Source organism: Crocodylus porosus, unplaced genomic scaffold (assembly GCF_001723895.1).
Source record: "Crocodylus porosus isolate Cpor-Errol unplaced genomic scaffold, CroPor_comp1, whole genome shotgun sequence".
NCBI classification, from domain to species: Eukaryota; Metazoa; Chordata; order Crocodylia; family Crocodylidae; genus Crocodylus; species Crocodylus porosus.
Genome location: NW_017728949.1, coordinates 79,676,081 through 79,691,963, shown reverse-complemented (window position 1 = coordinate 79,691,963; position 15,883 = coordinate 79,676,081). Strand labels below are relative to the sequence as shown.

The 15,883-nt window shown below is 40.7% G+C and overlaps 1 protein-coding gene across 5 annotated transcripts in view; it reads left to right on the top strand.

Moving 5' to 3' along the window:
- The window catches only part of PRPF40A (pre-mRNA processing factor 40 homolog A), a 44,512-nt gene extending 28,891 nt beyond the window's left edge, over positions 1 to 15,621 (top strand). For 3 of the 5 annotated variants that reach the window (XM_019553990.1, XM_019553991.1, XM_019553989.1), the window contains 9 exons: positions 2,693 to 2,807; positions 3,205 to 3,296; positions 3,464 to 3,580; positions 4,586 to 4,723; positions 5,905 to 6,000; positions 7,217 to 7,490; positions 7,587 to 7,648; positions 9,030 to 9,161; positions 14,310 to 15,621. In XM_019553990.1, coding sequence (XP_019409535.1) covers positions 2,693 to 2,807; positions 3,205 to 3,296; positions 3,464 to 3,580; positions 4,586 to 4,723; positions 5,905 to 6,000; positions 7,217 to 7,490; positions 7,587 to 7,648; positions 9,030 to 9,161; positions 14,310 to 14,402 — 1,119 coding nt within the window. In that variant the 3' untranslated portion in view covers positions 14,403 to 15,621. The remainder of the gene's footprint in view (positions 1 to 2,692; positions 2,808 to 3,204; positions 3,297 to 3,463; positions 3,581 to 4,585; positions 4,724 to 5,904; positions 6,001 to 7,216; positions 7,491 to 7,586; positions 7,649 to 9,029; positions 9,162 to 14,309) is intronic. The other 2 variants (XM_019553994.1, XM_019553992.1) reach the window with 1 other exon arrangement.
- Positions 15,622 to 15,883: the final 262 nt, after the last annotated feature.

The window sequence follows — 15,883 nt, the reverse complement described above, 5'->3', positions numbered from 1 at the left end:
ACCTCCCTGGACCTGCTTGAGATGCATCTGTGGATGCATGACAAGGTGCGGTTGGCCTTTCTGACTGCATCCCCACACTGTCAGCCCATGTTTATTTTGGCATCAATAATGACTCCAATTTTCTTTTCTGCCTCTGCACTGACGAGACGGGAGTTCCCCAGCCTGTAGGTATGGTGCTGTTCTTCCTCCCCAGGTGCAGTACCCTTGTCAGTGTAGAAACCCATCCTGTTCTCATCCGCCCACCCCTGTAACCTGTCTAGGTCCGATTACAGCCTATTCTTCCCTTCTAGCATGCCCACTTCCCCCCACATCTTGGTGTCATCTGTGAATTTGAACAGGGTGCTGTTTACCCCCTCGTCCAAGTCACTGGTGAAGATGTTGAACAGTGCGGGCCTGAGGACCGAGCCCTGCAGAACCCCACTGCCCACATCCCTCCAAGTCCCATAGGACCCGTCCACCACCACTCTGAGTGCGGCCCTCCAGCCAGTTGACAACCCATTTGACTGTGTGGTGTTGACACCACAGTCCCCGACTAGTTCATTGAAGTCTGTCCTCCTGAAATCTAGGGCTGCTGCCTTACTGCAGGCCTTTGCCACCTTGTGCTGGATGGTGAGTTTCAGCAGGCAATGATCACTGTCGCCCAGGTGGTCTAGCACCTGTAGCCCCCTCACCAGGTTGTCACCTGTGGCCAGCACCAGGTCCAACAAGGCGTCTCCCTACCAGGGGAGATGCCTTGTTGGACCTGGCTAAAAGGCTTTAAGTATTTTATGGATATGAATTTGGATTTTTTTTTTTTTTAATTTTCTAGGTATTTGCACTTATAATTTAGCAAAACACAGTTGTGAGTTTTTCCAGTCTCTTTCCTTTACCTATAATGTGGCTTAAAGGTTCGTTCATACTGTTGGCAACGCTTAAAAGATTATTGGATTCATTGTACAGTTTGTTAGAACACTTCAGACAAAATGGAGCTCGTGTGCCAGTCTACAAATTGTTCAAATGAGGTTGAGGCTTTTTTCTCTTGCCCTTTCAGCGAGCATGGCCTGTTTTAAAAAGAAAACCTGGTAGACGTATTTTTATTAAAAGGAAGTCATTTAAATCAGTACATTTTCATGCACACAGATGTTTAAGAAAATCAAGAACCAACTCTTTTATCATTGGTAATGGATGATACTGCTAATAACTTAAGTACAGGCAGTCCTCAGACTTCCGATACAATTGGTTCCTGAAAACTGCGTAACTCAGAACCAATTTTCCCATAAGAAACAACGTTATAAATGGGGGATTAGTTCCTGAACCAAGGCCCGATACCTTGTTTTCACCAAAAATAACCCAGAATTTTGTACTTGATCAATTATAGATGAGTAATATAGCTACATTAGTGTATTTATATTGTAAATAGCAATCATATTGATTTGGAAAGACTTCTTTGAGGTGACGTTGCTAGACTTTTTGAAGGGCTCTTGGCTGGAGTCTTCTCAGGAGTCTTGGCTGCAGATTTTTCTGGAGTTATCTACTTTCTTAAAGAAAGGGTCCGAGGAAGTTTGGACAGATATTCTCCAGGGAGATGAGCGATGCAGCGAACTTGTTCGCTGGCGTGGTGTTGCATTGGATCAAGCGTTGCAAGTTGAAACTGATGTCATAAAGTTGAAATGGTGTCAATTTATAAACATACGTGCAAAACTTCACAACTCGAAATGTTGCAAGTTGAGGACTGCCTATATAGAAATTTATGTCTTGTGTTGCCAAGTACTTAATAAGCTTTTCTTCTGAATTTCTTTATTACTCTGAGGCATTTATATTTGAATTCATACTTTGACTTGACTTCTGTGGTTTGATTTCATAATGTAGGATTTTTCCTAGCTTCTGGAAGTTTGAGAGTACTGGAATGCCAGCCTCTTCATAAACTGATGACCTTGTTGTGTTGTATTGTATTGTTTTCTTTTCTAAAAATTAATCGTCTTCAAAGTATATGTTGCAAGGAAAATTATTTTAAGGAATGAATATTTAGTTTTTAAAAATAGCTCCAGTTGAACTGAAAATAATTTGTGAATTAGAAATAGTTTTTAATAGACATGATGATGATTAGGGATTATCTTTTGATATCAAGGTGTTATTTGCCAGTTGAAATCACTTAAATGTATTTGGGACAGGTGAAAACTCCTTTGTTGGCAGTGCTAACTTTTTTTAAGGATTTATTTGCTTACATGCGATCTCAGTTTTCCTAATAAAAACATTGTCCTGTTTTTACAAATGTGACGAGCACTAAAGGTGTTGAAGGGAAGGTAAATTGTTTTACCCTGTGTTTTATTGTAACAGTTTATATCAAGCTTATTTCTGAATCCTTCCCCTCTTTGCTTCTGTTTATTTAGCACACAACTATTAATGAGAGAGACATTATTCTTTTTTAAATTTTATGGGGATTTTATTAATAGATTTTCATGTTTCATGTGGAGTTAAGTCAGTTTCCCTGATAGCTAAAAAGGGGATGATTTGTTTTTAATATGTGGAAAGCAATTTAGAACATTATAACAGGCTTGGGAAAACAAGTGAAATGCAGTGTCTGAAACTTTCTAAATTGTGTTTTAAAAAGACAAGTTTAAGTTGACAGTGTTCAACATCTTTATAAAATTAAGTATGCACAAAGCCTCTTCAAAAATGTGAATATCACCATCCACTTTCACTCATTTTGCAGATATTTTTGGATGAATTGCATGAACATGGGCAGTTGCATTCAATGTCTTCTTGGATGGAGTTGTATCCAACCATAAGCTCTGATATCAGATTCACTAATATGCTTGGCCAACCTGGTAAGGTTATTTCCTACAGAGTTGGAAGAGGAAGTTATGTAGACATTATATAACTAGTCAATTGCCTGCCAAGAATGATGAGGGGAGGGGGCTGGGATGGAGTGCTGCCCATAACGCCCCATGCTGCCGCTGTTCTGCCTCTTGCTGGCCTCAGCTCCTCCACCCCCTGTCAGGTCATTAGCATTGCTTTGGAATCATACCGGTGCTCCCCCACACTTGGAGCACTCTGATTGCCTGTTTCCATCAGCCAGTCAGAGTACGAATAAAACGTTATGGACAGACAGACTTAGGCTTTTATAATATTAGAACAGAGCGGAGATAATTGTATATTTTCTAAATTTTAAAAAGTGCATCTTTTCTGTTAGAACTACCTTTTGACTTGCCTTGTTTTTATTAGGATCGACTGCGCTTGATCTTTTCAAATTTTATGTTGAAGATTTGAAAGCACGCTACCATGATGAAAAGAAGATAATAAAAGACATCTTAAAGGTGAGGAAAATTTCCCGTATGTTTTCACAACATTATTCAAACTAATTCAGCTGATGATGGAACTCTTTGCTTGGAATTGTGTTAGTGTAACTAGAAACCCTGATGTGCTTTGGTCCTGATGTAGAGGTTCTGACATACCTGGTATCAAAGAGGTTGTTCTCTTGCAGGATAAAGGATTTATAGTTGAAGTGAATACAACTTTTGAAGACTTTGTTGCAGTCATCAGTTCGACTAAAAGAGCTACAACCTTAGATGCAGGCAATATCAAACTGGCTTTCAATAGTGTAAGTTGTGTTTTTGACATAATAAAATAGTTTTGTAAGTGTTGTTCAGGCCTGTTCCCCTCCTACCTTCCCTCCTGCTACTTGGGGTCTGGGCCCATTTCCCCCCCCCCCCAATTGCATCATCCCACAAGGCCCTGTGCGGCGACAACAGAAGTGGGGAGGGGCAGGCTGAGGATGGCACTGGTGGTTCCCCCCCCCCCCATCGCTTCTGCTGTCACCCCACTTCTGGCATCACCTGTAAGGGGGCCAAGGCCAGCCCTAGTTTCCTTGCCCCTTCCCCCCATCATCATCACATGAAAGGAGCAGGACAGAGGGTGTGAGGCCAGCACTGCTGGCCTTGCCCCCACTGTTCTGTCCACTCAGTTGCCCCCACCTACCCCCCTCTGCCTGCTGTGTCCCTACCATCATGGCAGAGCTCCACCACTGCCAATTCCTGTTTGAACGCTTCTTCACACTTCCTGTTTGTCAGCCAATCAGAGTGTGAATAAAGCATTACGGACAAACAGACTTAGGCTTTTATATTGGAATGTCTTTTTACAGTAAAATTACCAGTCATAAGACACCCAAAAAGGTAATCGTAAGATGCTGTTCCTACTTGATGTCTTTCTTGTCATTAATGTTTTCTAAACTACAAACTGTAAAAGGCAGACTTTTGTTTAAATTTAAATATCCATCCTTGAAATAAGGTGAGCCCTGTGTTAGGAATTCAGCAGTGTCTTCACACTGTAACTTGATGCTTCCTACTAGTAAATATTGCATGCTGTTACCATCATTCTGAATTGTTAGACCTTAACTGCTTTTGAGATTTTTTGAGAACAGAACAAATACTGGTTTTAAACATAAATAATTGGATAGATGATTTAAATAGACACAAACAGTTAATGCTAGAAAACGCTAGAGCTGTAGTATCTCTGTAGGCTTTACGTCAAAGGTGCGCATAGCCAACTGATCATTCTTATTTCACTGTCATTGTCACTTGAATGATTTCATTTTAATTTGCCTTAGCTCCTGGAAAAGGCAGAAGCCCGTGAACGTGAAAGGGAAAAAGAGGAGGCTCGGAAGATGAAGCGGAAGGAGTCTGCATTCAAGAGTATGTTGAAACAAGCTGCACCCCCGATTGAGTTGGATGCTGTTTGGGAAGATGTATGTATTCTGCCATTTTAAAATGCTTAGAAAACCTTAGCTGTTAGATTTTTGAATGCTAACGTTTTATGGGTGGCAAATTTTGTAGTCTCCAATTTAGTGTTTGTTCTTTACATTTAACTTTGCACATTAAATCTTTGTCATTCCCAAATGAATGTCAGTAGAATTGTCCTCAGTTTGTTTCAGTACTACTTCAAAATGATTATTTTAGAAAAGTTATAGTTTCCTACATTCGTATTATATGGGAGATGAAAGCTTAACCAAAAGTGCTTTGTTTCTGTTACATTGGAACTACTTGTTTACAACTGCTGATTTGTTTGCCATCCTCCATTTAAATATTTCCTACTGAAACATACTTCAGTGTAGATTTTTTTCTAAGTAATAAAAACTCCCCTCCCAACAGCCTTGTTCATAAGAACACAAGCATCCACTGGCTAATTCAGCTTTGAGAACCATTGTAACAATATGGGACTCTGGTTTTCCTCAAAATTCAGTTCATTGTCATGGCTCTTTTCCTCCATTTCCCATTAAACCAAACTTCCAGTCATTGGTCTATCATTTGTCTTTTTTTAGAAGAGGGATTATGCTTTTCTTCCCACGTGAATTCCTGTCTCCATCTTCTTTTAAGTGTTTCAAACCAAAAGTGTTTCATAAATGGAAACTTGTGGTTGTGTTGTCTGTAGCAGTGGACTAAAAGGAAAAGAAATGCTGTTTCAGACACCCTTATGTATAATGAAGAAAATGCAGGGGAAATGTATTGACTACGGGAAATTAAATGGTTTGTTTTTTTCGTGGTTAAATGGGGGCAGGGAACTACCTATTTAACTGTAGCAAAATTGAATGGTTAAAGTTGTGTTTTATATAAGAACAGGTATTTTTTAAAAATTCCCATCTCAAATCGTATTTCATATAAGTTGCATGTTTTGCCAAATATGTAAAACAAATGGGCTATACAGAAAAATTGAATGTCAAAACCATAGGTATAAAAATAATATGGATGATTCAAAGTGCTAAACAATTTGAACACGGTGAACCTGTTGGGGTGAGTATACCCGTGGACCACTATAATATGTATTTTATTTATGAAATCATGTCTGTAATGCTTAAGGGCACGACTGTCTTTTTTGATTCATTCATTTCTAATATTAATACTTCATCTTGTGTTCCTTCTTGTTGTGTAGATCAGGGACAGATTTGTGAAGGAACCAGCATTTGAAGACATTACTTTAGAATCGGAAAGAAAAAGAATATTTAAAGACTTCATGCACATATTAGAGGTAACTATCAATCTTTATCCCCACATTTTTTGGTAGCAATTTCTCACTAAGAATTGAATGACTTGGTAATTTGGCATGGAAAATATATTTCTAAAACGGTATTGAACTGCCTTACTTCATGACACAAATGTTAAAACCTGGACTTAAAGAATTGAAGAGTGTTATAGTTAAACTACTATTTCGTGTGTGTTTTTAATATGATTGTATTTCAGTTATCCTCTTTTTCACTCAAAACTTCCATAAATAGTTATCTCAGGGGCAGAGTGTTTTCCTTGTTTTAAATTCTTGAAGAAATTTTAGTTATAAAAACCATAATTATACTCTGAATAATTATTCCATGGAGTTTGGTGTTTCTCTCTAACATTTTCCTATGTACCATGCTCAGATCACAAGTAAAAGTAGTTGCATTTTTTCTGAATTGGAAATTCAGCCCTGCATTTGAGGGTTCTTCCATGCCTGTGTATTGTCATGCCAGGAATGCACTGCAAGCCAGAATCTGGCCTTGGCAACACCAGTCTTCAAAGCAGTTGTATAAGCATACGTGATCAGAATTGATCTTGTGAATGATTATGATACGCGAGAAGGAATAATATCCAGCCCATTATGTTTCTTAGCTCTGATGGCTGTAAAAATCAGCAGGTGTACTAATAGGTTTGACAAACAGGAGTCAGAAGATCTATTTTTATGCAAACATAAGTTCGTCTGTTTTGTTTTTGTTTTAATTCCATTGGGTTGGTGTGTATTAAAAAGAGAGAGAGAGACTGGTATATATGTGCACCCCTGTTTGGGGTATGCAAGATATCTCTCAGAGGTATGTGGGAGAAGTTGTGTAATGGTGTATTTAATTGTTATAATTGGCATTTGAGGGGTTCAAATATAAAACGTATGCTGCTTAGGGGTACGCTGGCAGCTGGTAAATCTGGAAGAGGGTTGCAATAAGAAAAAGTTTGGGAACTTCTGCTCTAGTGGATGCAGTGTGACTTGATTTTATATTACATCTCAAACACTTCTCCATTGATAGCTCTTCAATTTTTTTTTAATGCAACTTGTATACTAAATAAAGAATACACATTTTAGGTGTCATCTTGTTTTAAAAATGAAATTGCAAATGAATGTGCATGTCTGCAAATGTGTCTTTAAACTAGTGTTAAGAGACTAGTCCACTTTAATTGTGTTCCTTAAAACTGTTATACCTGTGGATTCTTTTATGTTTTAGCATGAGTGTCAGCATCATCATTCAAAGAACAAGAAACATTCTAAAAAATCTAAAAAACATCACCGAAAGCGATCACGCTCCCGTTCGGTAAGCCTTTTTTCTAGAATGCTATGCAAAAACTACTCTTACAGCACATACCCCACTAGGATAGTGCTGAAGTCCTTTTTCTGTTTAAAGGGCTCAGAGTCTGAAGAAGATGATAACCATTCAAAAAAGAAGAGGCAGCGTTCAGAATCTAGGTCTGTTTCTGAGCGTTCTTCCAGTGTAGAATCTGGTAAGCGCTGTTCCCCTTCTGCTTTAAGTAAGCTTTGTCACTGTTGTTGGGTCTTGGTTTGTAATTGATACTACTTTGCGTTTCCATGCATTATAGAGAGAAGTTATAAGAAAACAAAAAAACACAAGAAGAAAAGCAAAAAGAGAAGACACAAGTCTGTAAGTATAGATACTATTTTATTGCTGGTCACTGAACAGTTCAACTGCTCTTGCTTTGTGCAGAGCCTTTGTACGTACTTGAAATCAGACCAGCCCTTTTTGTTGCTATGTGAAACCAGACAGGTAAGGAGTGCTGGTAATTTATAATAATGTCCCATTCCATGTGCTTCAAAGTAAGTTGTCTGTGAGTGCTCAACTTACATGTTCTAAAGACTTGTTTGTGAAAAGTTTTTAAGGGTCCATTTTCTTAAGTTGTTGTAGCAGATACTTGCTGTTCCTGTGGTACAGATAAGAGTAGGTAAGGACAAGAGGTCTCTTTGCTTTTAATTCATGCCCATGTGCTTGACCATATGCCACAGCTGTTTTGGGAGCTTTGATACCACGTTGAGTAGAGCAGTAAAAGAACCAGAACAAGATCCAGGGAAGGACAGCCTGGTTGTCGTCTTTGCTTTTGTTAACATTGCAAGACTAATGAATATGTTGTTCATGGGGAAAAGAAAGTAGTTTGGGTTTACTAGTAAATTATGTAGGAAGCAGGGCAGAGTAAACCTTGGAGACTAACTCATTCAGAAAGGCACAGGCTTTTGCAGTTGAAAGTCCACTTTGTGAGATGCTGTGGATTATGATGATGCTACAAAACACAAGGTACTTCTGTGTTTTGGTAAATCGCATTTAGCTGCACTCTTGAGAAAGGGCATGGCATGGATACTGAACTCATTTACACACAATTTAAGAGAGATTTCTGACCTACAGTCCTGTTGTTTGAGAAACCGCTGAACCACTTAGGCTTCACTTTGTGATCCGAGTTATGTTTATTTCAGTTTGAATAAGATGGCTGTCCAAGATCTTGGTCCTCTAATATGTAATTTGATATCCCACCAAAACCCCAGCAGCATAAAAAGTTTTAGACATGACCTCAGCCATCCAGTTATAAAATTTCTTTTTTTTGCCATTAGTTACAATAGGAAACACCTTCAGCCTTCTCTAAATGCTGTATGGGATGGATGGCTTGGTTAATATAGGTAATGAAAAAGAAACAACTATTACAACCCAGTTCCTTGTACATTGATTAGAAAACAAAAGTAGGACAAGTTTTCTTCTGTACTCCTTTTATTTTTTGCTGTATTAAAAGTGTAGTAAACATGTTTCCCTTTTAAAACATTTTTGTATATATTTATACTTTACTTTTCTTGTGCCATGTTCATGCTGTGTGGCTAGTTTAGTTTACTTTACTTTAAAAGTGAACCAATTCAAAAGAGCCTGCTTCCTTATGTAGCCTATAATGGTGTTGCAGGTCTATAATAACATTCTGTATATCTTACATAGTAATACAATGCATATGTTGAAACTAACTTTTTATGTTTGCTTGCTTACTACACAGGATTCACCAGAATCAGATGCTGAACGAGAAAAAGACAGGAAAGGGGAGAGAGAGAATGAAAAGGATAGAAGTAGACAAAGATCTGAATCAAAGCATAAATCTCCTCCCAAAAAACGGCCTGGAAAAGATTCTGTAAGTTTTTTTTGTTTTGTTTTTCTTGTTTCCTTTTTATTTAATGAACAGGGGTTGGCATCCTTTTCACCAACAACAGGCCAAATTTAATGCAGCTCATTCCTGAGAGAGACCAAAGTGGCAATTATTAGATATCCTATCATAAGATGGCAGTGGCTCATTATTATGCCAGCCTAACCTTAATTATTACCACATTACACAATCCCAGCTGTACTATAAGAATATAAAAATGCATTCATATTAAACACTAATCTACGCAGACAAATTCCAAAATGCAATTGGAGTTGCACCTAGCAAGGGATGGGAAGGGTAACAGAGGTTCTACAAGTATATCAGTAACAAGAGGAGGATCAAGGAAAGTGTGGGTCCATTACTGAATGGGGGAGGTGACTTAATGACAGGATGCAGAAAAGGCCGAAGTGGTGAATGCCTTTTTCACCTCAGTCTTCACAGGCAACATCAGCTCCAGACTACTGCACCTGGTAGCACAGTTTGGGGAGAAGGTGAGCAGCCAGCTGTGGCAAAAGAACAGGTTAGGGGCTATTTAGAAAAGCTGGACCTATCCGAGTTTGTAGGGCTCAACAGGAATGCACCCCAGGGTGCTGAGGGAGTTGGTTGATGTGATTGCAGAGCCACTGGCCATCATCTTTGAAAGCTTTTGGTGATCAGGACAGACCCTGGATTAGAAAAGGGCAAGCATAATTAAGAAAGGGAAAAAAGGGGGGATCTAGGGAACTACAACTAATCAGCCTCATGCCAGTTCCTGGAAAAATCATGGAGCAGATCCTCAAGGAATCAATTTCTAAGCACTTGAAGGAAAAAAGTGTGATTAGGAACAATCAGTGTGGATTCCCCAAGGACAGGTCATACCTGACCAACCTGATTGCCTTCTATGATGAGATAGATGAGTGGCTTTGGGGATGTGGGGAGACAAGTGGCTACAGTGTACCTTGACTTTAGCAAGGATCTTGATATGGTCTCTGACGTTTTCGCAGGCAAGATAAGGAAGTATGGGCTAGACTGTAAGGTGGATAGAAAACTGCCTGGATCATTGGGCTCACGGAGTTAATAGCCAGTGACTCAATATCTAGTTGGCAGCCAGTATCAAGTGGAGTACCCCAACTGTCTTTCCTGGGGCTGGCTTTGTTCAGTACTTTGCATTAGTAATCCAGAAGATGGTAAATAGTGCACCCTCAGCCAGTTTGCAGATGACACCAAGCTGCGGGAGTAGTAGATATACTGGAGGATACCATTAGGATTCTTAGGATGAAACAACCCCATGCACTGGTACAGGCTGGGGACTGGCTAGGCAGCAGCTCTGCAGAAAAGGACCTAGGAGTTGTAGTGGACAATAAGATTAATGAGCCAGCGGTGTGCCCTTGTTGCCAAGAAGGCTAACAGCCTGCTGGGCTGCATTGGTAGTAGTATTGCCAGCAGATCAAGGGAAGTGATTATCCCCTCTGCAGCACTGGTGAGGCTACATTTGACCAAAGCAAGTAGAGAAATTGGAGAGTGTGCAGTGGAGGACAATGAAAATGATTTGTGGGCTGGGACACATGATTTCTGAGGAGAAGCTAAGGGAACTGGGCTTATTTAGTCTGGAGAAAAGAAGACTGATGGGGGGATTAAATAGCAGCCTTCAACTACCTGAAGGGGGATTCCAAAGAAGATGGAGCTGGACTATTCTCAGTGGTGGCTGATGACTGAACAAGGAGCAGTGGTCTCAAGTTGCAGCAGGGGAAAAGTTTAGGTTAGATAGGAAAAAACTAGGAGAGTAGTAAAACACTGGAAAAGGTTATCCAGAGAGGTTGTGGAATCTCCATCTTTACAACACCCCCAAAATATTGTGGGTCTCTGACACCCTCGGAGTTCTTTTCTTAGTACCCAATCACCATTTTCCTTTCTGTAATTTATGGGCATTGTACCTTGTCCTGTCCCCTGCAGTCACAGAAAATTAATACATCTTTACCTTCCTTTCCTCCTCTTCCCTACTCCTCCCCCTATTTTCCCTGTTTTTCATATTTAAAAGACCTTATTCCTTTCTATTTAGTACCTCTGCCTCCTTTCTGCAAGTCCATTCATAGCACCTGATGGAGTAGGCTGTAGCCTCTCACCTGTGAAAGCTTATGTCTCTGAATAAGTTAGTGCCACACTGCTCTGCTTCTGCCTAACTGCCTCCATATCTTCCATATAACCATCCTTCAGGTATTTGAAGACTGTATCAAATTCCACTCCCTTAGAGTCCTCTTCTTCAGAGTAAATGATCCTAGTTCTTTCAACCTTTCCTCACAATCCATATTTCTGAGGTTTCTAACAATTTTTTTTGCTGTCCGCTGGACTTTTTAATTTGTCCACATCTTAAAATGCATGCTCAAAACTAGATGCCATATTCCAGGTAAGGCATCACCAGCATCAAATAAGTGAGATAAAAGTGACCACAAACAATATTTTCTGAAGTTATGAAAGCTGAAGAGTATTTTAATATTAACTTGTATATAGCATGCATTCCTTCTGGAGATCAACTGATCAGTGGCCAGCTGATACCCTACGAAGTTCACTCTTGCACAATGGTACATTAACTAGGCAACTTATATGGCTCTGCATAGCACTAATAATTTGCACATTAAGTGGCAGCTCCATACATCTTCTAAAGTCAAGTTAGGTCCTGAGCAAATCATAACAGAGTAAGGCAAGTAAGAGGCAGTAAAACCTGGGAAGTTCCTTTGTTTTAGGACATTTGAAAACTAGCTTCATAGTGATCTTTGGTAAGTGTCAGTTGGACAAAGAGAGAGAGAGAGAAACATTGTGTCTTAAGGGGGAGAATTCTTTTTCCTGACTCCCCATTAGGCTGAGGATACCAAAGCTGCATGTGTATCAAACAGATGGGCCACGTTTCAGTACAGTTTTAAGATCGCCCTCGGAACAGGATTGACATCTCTGTAGATGCAACTTAAAACTGATGTTTAGTAATGTATTTGCCACAAAACTGAAAATGAAGTCCATTTATATTAATAGAACAATTTGCATGTGTACCATTGTCTACATAAGTAGGAAACAAACAGTGTTTTATCTGCTGTCCCCACTACCTCAGATCCACCTTATTGCTTGGTGTGGAAAATGGCTTGAACATCAGAGCTTGTAGAGCAGCCTGTTTCTTTGTAGGGCATCTATAGGAGGACTCTTGCGTACTTCTGGCACAAGGATCAGTGAGCCCCAACACATGCATCAGAGAATGGCATGTGAGACCAGCATGCCAGAGCTGACCCAGGCTCTGGGCAGCTGCCATCAGCCCCGGACTCTGGGCTGCTCGCACCAGGTGGCAGAGAGGCTGTAAGTAGCCCAGGCTCTATGGCAACCAGCAGCTGCCCAGAGCCCAGGCTGGCTGTGGTAGGCAGTCAAGAGGCTGCAAACAGCTGCACTGGCGTCTGGAGGCCTGACTGGGCTCTGCAGCAGTGGTGGTTGCACACACACCTTGAGGTGTATGGCCAGGAAGAGGCCAGAGGCAGCACAGCCCTTGCCCACTGTGTGCCCCTAGATGTGCTTATACCTACCATAAGGCTGGTGCTGGGGCTCCAGGTTCCGGTGCAGCTGTGGCAGGCAGCTGGGAGGCTGCGAACAGCTGCACCAGGCTCCAGCTGGGCTGTGTAGTGGCAGTAGTTGCACACGTCTCAGGGCAGACTGGAAGAGGGACGGGGGTTGTACTGCCGCAGGCCCTTTCCCAGTCAGAGCTCAGTGCAGCTGTTTGCATAGCTGGCAGAAAGGTGGCTGCTCGATGGCGGTGGTAGGTGCTCGTCTCTCAAGGTGCCTGGCAGAGGTCAGGTGTGGAAAATGGCTTGAACATCAGAGCTTGTAGAGCAGCCTGTTCCTTTGTAGGGCACCTGTAGGAGGACTCTTGAGTGCTTCTAGCACAGGGATCAGTGACCCCCACTGAATCAGACATAGACATAGCTTTAAAAGTTTTTTTTTTTTTTTTTTACATACCTCAAGGCACCAGTGTGACTTGTGAACACTGCAATGCTGGGGTGCATGGAGCATCCCACAGGAGTGAAAGGGGCCCTCCACATGCTCGGTGGTGCACCTGGAAGTGGTGGATCAGAAGTATGTCCAGTCCACTTCCATCTGCTGGGGAGCACACTGGGAGTGCCCCCTGGCTCAGTGATTGGCCATGGGGGGAGGGACCCTGGGTGCCCCCCCAGACTCAGGAGGCACCATTCACTGAGCTGGGGCTATGGCGGTGGCCCCCAGCGTGCTCCCAGGCAGACCCAGAAGTGGACCAGAAGCACTTCTGGGTCTGCTACCAAGAGTGGGGGGCTCCCCAGCATGCTTCTGTGAGATGCTCCATGTGCCCCCACATCACAGCATTCATGAGCCACCTGGTACCTTGAGGTATGTAGAAGAAACATTTAAAGCTGTGTCTATCTCGAAATCTCTCCAGAGGGTTCCAGTTGGATTCAGAGAGATTAAAGGGTCCTCTGATTCAGTTCTGAGATTCGGCCATCGAATCAGCCTAAATCTATGCCAAAAATCAGGGACTGAAGCTTCACACAGCGCTAGTGTACATCTCATGCACGCTGTGCTCCGTATGGATGTAATGTAGTCACTGTTAGCATGGTACTTGGTTTATGGCATGCCAATAAACGTGCTTGAAGAGCTTTTTGCACCGTGATGCCAGCTCACCACAAAGTGGTTACATTACATCCTTCTGGGTTGTAGCGTGCATGGTAGAGCCAGGCATATTGTGCTTCACGCCAGTGCTCCCTAGCTTGGTTCTTTGGTGTACACGTGCTTTAGGACACTCGAAACACCAGTTGTCCAAGTAGACAACATTCCACAGTGACATTTTCTTTACTGGTCTAGGGATGGAAAGTTTGTGATAGATAGACAAGGATGTATGTCTACTGAGAAAAATTACAGGTAATTGTGGCTATTTTACAGAGTGAGGCTTGTACAATTCCTAGATCCTCGAGTGTGTCTTTGTTTTCTTTACGTGTAAACTCCTTTAAATGTGTTTATACTCCCTTTAATTTTCTCGCCCTGTTTTGTAATGAAGATCCAAAACCAGTAATGAAATATTCAATACCTCCTGTGGGTGAGTTGTATGTTTTATAAATGAAGTGTTCTTGCCATAATCAGTGCACTTCCTTGCAGGGTAACTGGGATACTTCCGGCAGTGAACTGAGTGAAGGGGAATTGGAAAAACAGAGAAGGACCCTTTTGGAACAACTGGATGAAGATCAATGAGAGAATTATTTATACCAAATATGTTTACAGTATGACTTAATAAAATAAACCAATGTCTAATTCAGGATATGGGTTCTAATATGCTGGATATGAGTTCCATTGTTAAAATAACAGTGGGTTTAAATTTTACTGCATCAAGAAATACATTCAAGTACCACTCTGGCAGGCCTGGCATCAAATCAAAAAAGAAAAGGAAATTCAGAGTTAAAGCTGAAATTCTGTTCTTAATTGGCTGGATAAGCACATATCCTTTTTACATCATGAAACTATTTGCAGGGTTTAATGTGATTAATAGAAGACATTTCACTTTGGACTCTGGGTTCTACTTACAATGGCCAGGGGAAGTACTGGCACCTTTCTAGCAAAATCACATCCTAAACACAGTTCTTCCTAGAAAGGTACTAAACCTAGTTCTTCTGGCCAGTGTGGGTGAGCTAAATTCTCCTTTTTAGAAAAAGAGATCCGTAATATAGTTTCTTGTGGTTCAACTTGCTTTGTGGGCTTGTTCTTATTTTTTGAAGGGTGGGGGGCTGGCTAGAAAGGGGAGGGGAATAATGAATCCATTTCTTAACTTACAGTACAAAAAAGAATCCACAATTGAAGCTGCTGTTTGGGTATCACATGGCTGGCCAAACTGATGGTTTTGATAATTTGTATTAAACAGAAGATCTGACTTCCTGGCTGAGACATTCTACATCAAGTTCATCTCGGAGTGAATTTTTATGGTAATGTTTTAAACCCCTGCAAAAAGGTGCTTATGATGGAAATGTGATAGGTAGGCCCTTCATTACAGTGGCACTAGAGGACACTGCTGTAATATAGCCATCATTTGTATTGAAGTAATACCTGATAAATGGCTAAGGGCATTATTTCAGCATTTATTGTCATGTTAAGGAAATTTAACAGAAATCAAATTGTAAATTTATTTCGATATGTTGCCTTAATCTGCTGAAGAATGTACCACCAAATTTTTAGTAGTAGTTGCAATACTCATGTCTAGAAAATCAGTGTCGATCTTTTTCTTTAAAAAAAAAAAAAAAGTCCTGACTTTACCTTTTTTTTTTCTTTTTTTTTTTTTTAATAACCTCTGTTTGGAGGAAAATTCCATCATCCCTCTTCAGTGACAGATATTAACTACCGTGGTACACATTCTGAAACCTTTCTGATTTGAATATTTTTGTACATTTTTATCGATTATTAAACCTTGTCTTCAAGCGTGTACTAGTATTTATTTCTAGTATTAAATACTCTGTACAGCTCTGATTTAAAAAAAAAAAATCAGTATCATCTGATTGATGAGCAACACGTTGCCTCAATATTTTGAAGACTATATCTACAGTTCAGCTTCTTCAATGTACATGAATCCCTTTCCCTAATGCATCTGGCTGATTGTACCAGTATGTATTACCAGCATTATATATAGTTGGGTTACTAGTATACCCAACAGCCCCAGTTGTTTGAGCTGTATCCTTATAACTTCT